Source organism: Adiantum capillus-veneris, chromosome 12 (assembly GCF_014529385.1).
Source record: "Adiantum capillus-veneris isolate H3 chromosome 12, ASM1452938v2, whole genome shotgun sequence".
NCBI lineage: Eukaryota > Viridiplantae > Streptophyta > Polypodiopsida > Polypodiales > Pteridaceae > Adiantum > Adiantum capillus-veneris.
In genome coordinates, this window is record NC_140942.1 from 100,540,950 (window position 1) to 100,548,108 (window position 7,159).

Sequence of the window (7,159 nt, forward strand, 5' to 3'; positions counted from 1 at the left end):
CGGCGCCCTCAAGCAAGGAGCAGGTAACGCTCTCCCTCTCTCTCTCTCTCTCTTTCTTCTCCACACACACACACACACACACACACGAGGAGAGGAAGGAGAGCCAGGTATGCTCCTTCCCTCTCCTCACTCTCATGTTCCCTTGCCCTCTTTCTCTCTCCCTCTCTCTCTCTCTCTCTCTCTCACACACACACACACATAGTGTTTTTGAGAGAGAGAGAGAGAGAGAGAGAGAGAGAGAGAGAGAGAGAGAGAGTACAAACATAAACAAAAACGCACACACACATACATAAACAAAGAATGCACACACACATTGAGAGAGGAAAAGAGAGAGAGAGCATGCATAAACAAAAAATGCACACATTGAGAGAGGAAAAGAGAGAGAGAACATGCATAAACAAAAAACTCACACATTGAGAGAGGAAAAGAGAGAGAAAACATGCATAAACAAAAAAACACACACACATTGAGAGAGAAAGAGAGAGAAACTAATTTAACGTCGTAGGAAACTAATTAAAATTAAAAGACCTAAAGATCTAGCCGACGAGGAGTTGAACTCAAGACCTATTATTCAAGAGGGAAATGGCATAACCAATCTATCATACTTGGCATGGGTGATAGAAAGGTTATACCATTTATCTCTTTTTATTGGCACACACATCCACACACACGCACACACACAAGAAGAAGAGAGTTATAACGTCGTAAGAAACTATCCTAAAAGACGTTAAAGATTAGGTTAGATGTAGACTTACGTTAAATTAGATTTAAGTTTATTTAAGTTAAATTAAATTAGATTTAGGTTTATTTTTAGTTAGATTTACGTTTATTTACGTCTATTCATTCAATATTAAGTTTAAATATTCGTGTGTTTAATGCAGGTATGGATGATGAGGAGTTTCTTTCTTCTTTGTCACCGCAGCAGTGACAGTGGTACGTGGAGCGTCATCGCTCTGGCGCATCATCGCGCGTTCCTACTCCATCCGCATCTCCCTCTCTTTCGGAGCATTCGACGCGCTCCGAAGCTTCGGTGTCAACGAGACGATCTTCACACTCGTCTAGACACCGACGCTCTAGTGGTGGCGGTGGCGGTTGTTGTGGGGATTCCGCCGCCGATGCCTCCACACCGCCTCGTGTTCGACGAGGCTCTTTACCCTCCCCTTCTTTGTCCGCCCCCACACCAGCCACAACATCGCCATCTACGCCAGGTTTCGCGCGGCTGACTGTTCCTAGCAGCTACACACCTCTACCTACTCCGCCAGGAGCCACCCCACTCGACACTCCTCGTTTCGGGGCCCAGACGTCGGTGGAGACACCTGACGTCCGTACCCCCATCGACACGCCGCTAGAGACCCCTGTCGGGACACCCAGGTTCACGCGTCACTGGCCAGAGGGCTTGCCTTACTCCGTCGACTTCAGCGACGGCATCATCATGGATGATGACGGCAAGAAGGTGATCTCGCGCATGCGTGGTCTTTGCTCTCAGCTGTTTAGACACTACATACTAAACAAATGGAGTGAAGTACCAAGTGATTTAAAAGCCAGAGTCATCAGCATACTTCATGATGAGTTTCCCGTTCCAACACGGGATCAGCGCTTCAATGAAGACCTGATGAAGATTCGAATGCGCGAATACTGCAAACACAAGTGTTCCGAAGTGCAAAAAGCAATCAAGCATGGGTGGAACAGGCCAGATTGGCTGGCCAAAGAAGATTGGAAGAGTGCGAAGAAAGCAGCGCGCGAGAATTCCGACAAGTGGAAGCAACAAAAGGAGGCAGCCAGAGCACGAGTAGAGACAGGGAGCTCGCACCACTTGGGGAGCGGTGGATGGGCATCATTTGAGGCCGATTTTGTAAGTGTTTTCGCATTGCTCTTTATGTTCGATAGTTTAGGGTTTATGAGTTTTTTAATTCTAACATAATGAAATCTTTGTATGTTTTGACAGTGGTCGATGACAGGACGTGATCCCACACCGTACGAGCGCGAGTACGCAGGCAGAAAGGGCTTAAACGCCCTGATGGACATTCTCAGTTCTCGCGGCGGCATGGTTAGTATTAGGGTTTACTCTTTTCTATTTTTTGTATTGTTTTATAAATGTCGTTAATATATGTTTATACTTACTGAAAGCTGTCTTATTGTCTTTTTTTGCAGAATCCGACAGATACGCCGCTTGGACGCGATGAGAGGTCTGACTAGACGACGTCAGTTTAGCCGTAGCTAGATAGCATTAGTTTAGGGTTTCTCATAGCTTATGTATCATGAGACGGATTTTATACGTCTTTTTGAACCATGTATATTATTACATTTGTCACCGCAGTTCATTTTGCCAATCAATTTTTTATGCCTATGATGTTGTACAATTGTCATTATTACATTTGCCAATCAATTCATTTTGCCTATAATGTGTACAATTGTCAATTTTACGCTTGTCAATTTTGCAAACAATGCGTCTTGTGGGTGACTATTTTGGGTCTATTATCTACCCTTGCACTTTTTTTAAAAAGTGAATCAAGTACAATATGGTTGATGGGTGGCAGGGCATTCAATGCCCTGTCACCAAAAAAAATTTCTCTCGGGCGTCGCTATAACCGTCGCTATTTATGGCTCTGTAGCATCGCTATGAGCGTCGCTATAGACTTCTGTGTAAACGTCGCTATAACCGTCGCTATCGCTATGAGCGTCGCTATATAGCGACGCTTATAGCGATGCATATAGCGACGCTATTAGCGACGGTTTTAGCGACGCCGGGGGTTATAAAAACCCAGTGTATTTCCGTCGCTAACAGCGTCACAAGAGCACACAACCTCTTGTAGTGTAATTAAATATACATGTCTTTTTTTTTAAATGATCAATGTTTTTGTCTTATAAGACTAATTCTCTTTTTATTGTGCAAAAATTTAAGTAGTATGCATGCTTAGAATCATGTTTGTGATGACAACGTGTCTCATTTGACACTCTACTTTGGTAAAATGAAATGGACTCAAGAGCAAACGTGCTTGCGGCAGCTAAGTCTTCCAAGCCCCAAATGGATTAGTCATCCATCTTGGAATGACGTCGTAGGGTAAAAAGGGATCCTGTACCCGTTAAGAAACATCAACTAATGAGTAAGGCTTTATCTCTTCTACCTCATAGTGAAATCATAGTCGAGGAGACTATGATTTCAAGAGAGAGGTAATGTCATACAATCTAATCTCTAACCAACCCAAATGAATTTTCTCATATTAAACTGATTCTTTAATGTGGGAGAATAAACGGGAACAAGGGTTAGAACATAGACATGCGCTTATGGATCTATCTCAACACGGGGCCAAGGTTAAAGGGGTCCAAATGAGAGATGGTATGTCAAAGAGCAAGGCTAGATAATGGAGCTTAAAGACCTTAGGGTTAGCTTCATTAAAGACCTCCAAAGGTTAGTGCTAATTAAAGTCCTTTGACCTTAGGCAAGCTAGGGTTGTGCTTGAAGTGGGAACCTGGCCCAAGCTTGAGGTGCTTGTCGTGCTTGCTGACTAAGGTGCTTGGGGTGCTTGTCGTGCTTGCTGACTAAGGTGCTTGAGGTGCTTGTTGACTAAGGTGCTTGAAATAATTAAGGTACTTGGGGGCTAAGGTGCTTGAGGTACTTAAAAGTCAAAGCAAGGCTTACAAAGGAGGGGGTGAGCCATGAGAGTAGGGGATGGGCTTGAGTGTCCACTCCCTCATCCAATGGGCACCCTTTGCTCAAAGAGGCAAAAAGGACACATGTCAAGCCCCTAGCTAGGTTGCCCTCATGGTGTGCTTAAAGCCTATTGGTTATTCTCTAAAGGGGTCCAATAGGATTTTAGCTAATTAAGTTAATTGTTTAAGCATTTATCTCTCAAAGGGAAAACGAGGACACTTGTCCAAAGACTACCCCTACTGCTTGAATGGACCCACGGTTGTGATTGGCTAGGCTTGAGAAAGCCAATGAGCTTCGTTGCATGAGCTAGAAGAGGGGGTCGACCCAAGCAAGAATGGGGCTTTCTTGCAAGGTATACTCTCTCCCACACACTCACACACACTCTCATTGTGTGAAGTTCCAAGTGCAAGAACTCTATCTCCTTCTCCAAGCTTGTTGAGAAGTTGAGAGCTTACACCTACACTCTTGGCTATGCAAATCCAACCAAGAGCCATGCTTCAATGCTTAAGCTTGACATCTTCTCCATCTTCATTACTATGCTAAGCAAGAAGAGTGATGATAAGTGAGGAACTATTTCTTTCTCGTATGTTACTTCCTCTACCTCTTTCCTACCCTCATTCCCCGCTAGCTCTCTCCGCCTTCGAAGGTGTTTGAGGCCTTGGGACTGAGGCCGGGGATGGTTAATGCTTTTACAAAGTTTATGTTATGCTTGTGATGCATGAATCTTTCCATCTTCATTGCATCACCTAGGTCACAAGGAACACAAAGATTGTATTGTACCAAGTCTCTCTTTATGGGAGAATCTATAATACAAAAGCCAATTGGAGTGGGGACCGTCTCCAAGTAAACCTGGTCCTCAATTGTAATTCTCTCTCTTGTAAAAGTATTGTTCATGCCAAGTTAATTAAGTATAATGGTTATGTTACTACCGCTAATTAAGTTCATCCTCTATGTTCTCAAAGTGGTCTCATAAAAATGCTCACTATAGTTCTCTTAATTCCACTATTCTTAAAGTTTACCATTTCCATTATATATATATATATATATATATATATATATATATATATATATATATATATATATATATATATATATATATATATATATATACACACACACACACACACACACACACACACACATAGGTGTGTGTGTGTGTGTGTGTGCATGCACACGTAGTTATGTATGTAGCTCTTTATAGTCTTTGTAAAACACAATCTTTTGCTTTGAGCTTATTTCCATCATTTGCAAGGTTGGAATTTGAATGGCGATGGGCCTTGTGGAGCTTGAGTGCTCAACGAAGAACCTCATTGAGGATGGAGTTCATCCAATGACCCCTCCATGCAACAAAGTATCCACATGGTTATTGAGCTTATATACGTGTAAGGAAACCACTTTCAAAGACTATTACCCTACAAATTTATGAATTTCTCTAAAATACATGTGCGTGCAACTTCGATGCATTCCCATAGCACAATTTGGTTAGCCTTATGAAGCATGTGGGTTGACAATATTCTTGAAAGAAAGGAATGTGAATAGGAGCAACTATGGCCCAAATTAAGTAGTACCAAAAGGTCATCAAGGTTCTCGATGCAGCCCATTTAGAACCTTACAAAAATGTGCATGTGGGGCCTTTGAAATAAGAAAGACAAATTGAGGAAACTAGATAAGTTTTGTTGATACTTAGATGCTACAAACGATTCATGTACTTAAATTGTTGATTCGAGGAGTGAAAAAATCACACTTAAAGCTACTTAGCACTCAATATTTGTGGTGAAACCTAAAATTCATTAAACGCCAACAAGCCAAAGCCAAATTTTGCAAAAGGTAAGTCTCGCGATGACGTGGACTTAAACTTGAGCTGGGTCGGTGTGAATTCATGCTTGTAATATGAGCAACGTTAAAGGGCAACACAAGGAGATGTGCACAAGTTTTTCATAAAAATATAATTATTAGACAACTTACTAGATGGAATACATATATCTAGTAAGAGTAGAAACAATTACATAATACTTACTAGATATGGTTGTAGCCACAATTTTCTAACTATATGGGAGTTTTATGTAACCATGTAATAAGAAACAGGCCCACGAACACATCTAGAAGTTATGTCTTCTTGCTAGTTTGATTGCGGGGCGACAAAATTAAGGTAGATCTGTATTATTCTTGGGCGCCTGCTGCAACTGATCATCTTGGGTTGTTCGGTTGCCGGCCGATGCAGGGGTGATGACGGAGCCGGCAGCCGATCCGCAGGCACAAAGGTACTCATAGCACACATAATCGGAGCAACAGTAACTACAGTCAGAGTTGATGAGGCAGTAGCTGGGGCATTGGGCATGTACTACGGAGTACTGGCCGGGAAAGGTGGTACTCAATAAGAGCAGGAGTACCAGAAGGCAGCTGCTGTACACGAAACTGCAATTACCAAAACCCAGCCGGCTGATGTTAGAACTACGGCTCGCCATCTCTAGAGTTTGCGCAGGCGGCGCAGGCTGGCTATCTCTACCTAGTAGTAGTGGCCCCTTTATATATCAAGTCCAGCCTTGACGTTGGCTCTAATTATAGTATTGGCCCCAACGCGTTTGTTTTTTACATTCCCAAAGCTCGTACATTTTGCAATATCATCGGAATTTCCAAATTCAGTTGTATGATATCTTGCAGTTTTCCTTGAATGCATCGATGCTGTCTTTTTCTCACCTCTCATTCTTCCAGGATTTAATATATTGGATCCACTACTAAAAAAAATTTCCTCCCAAAGAAGCGGTGATGCATTATATTAGAAGAGGCAATAAATTACATCAATCAAAGGCATGGAAGTCTTTATAGGGTATACAGTCTAGTCTATACAGTCCATGCTTCTAAAGCTCACCAAATACAAGCTACATTTTGATCCCTATGTAAGCTACTCATCCAAATGATGGAAAGAGATTTAGTGGAAACCGTACCAGTGCACCAAAACACTTTTGGGAAACAGAAGTGGAGATCAAAGCAAAGGTTTTGGAGGATGTTATGCTTGAAGCACAGATACTACGACAAGATTCTGAAGGTCAGTAGAGATATCTCAGACAACAACAAGAAATCTCTCAAAAGGTATTGTCCGAGTAATTGGATGACACCCAAGACAAATACTCATAGCAAAGAAAGGAACTGAAATTTATAAGCGAGAAGCTCTAATTAGAAGTAATTCAACATGTAGAAATGGTAGCTGATAGTAGCAGACCCCTAGATTGAAAAGAATGAAGACTGCATGAAGGCTCAAAAGAAAATGGTTGAGAGGATTAAAACAAACCCTATCATTGCAAAGCTATAAGATCTTGATGTAGCCTATGTTGCACTTGAAAAAAAGAATGCAGAGGTAAAATGAAAGCACAAAATGGAGGCGAGACAGAGAGAGGACTTAGTATCACAGTCTATGGCCAGAGAAGAGAAACTACAATCAAAAGAAATAAAGCTTCTAGTAGAACAATTGCAAGCCCAATTGGCAAAGAAAGTAGCACAGGAGCCTCA

At 42.0% G+C, this 7,159-nt stretch overlaps 1 protein-coding gene across 1 annotated transcript; it reads left to right on the forward strand.

Annotated features, from left to right (window-relative positions):
* Positions 1–891: 891 nt before the first annotated feature.
* On the forward strand, positions 892–2,314 carry LOC147446221 (uncharacterized). The gene is made up of 3 exons (XM_086526194.1): positions 892–1,852; positions 1,946–2,047; positions 2,152–2,314. The coding sequence occupies exons 1-3, from the start codon at positions 1,433–1,435 to the stop codon at positions 2,194–2,196; spliced, it is 567 nt and encodes a 188-aa protein (XP_086382320.1). The 5' UTR covers positions 892–1,432; the 3' UTR covers positions 2,197–2,314.
* Positions 2,315–7,159: the final 4,845 nt, after the last annotated feature.

Excerpts from the sequence above, each read along its gene's own strand:
- LOC147446221 (XM_086526194.1), top strand. The coding sequence starts at position 1,433 with ATGGATGATGACGGCAAGAAGGTGATCTCGCGCATGCGTGGTCTTTGC. Across the intron at positions 1,853-1,945 it reads CATCATTTGAGGCCGATTTT|TGGTCGATGACAGGACGTGA; the intron begins GTAAGTGTTTTC and ends ATGTTTTGACAG. Across the intron at positions 2,048-2,151 it reads TCAGTTCTCGCGGCGGCATG|AATCCGACAGATACGCCGCT; the intron begins GTTAGTATTAGG and ends CTTTTTTTGCAG.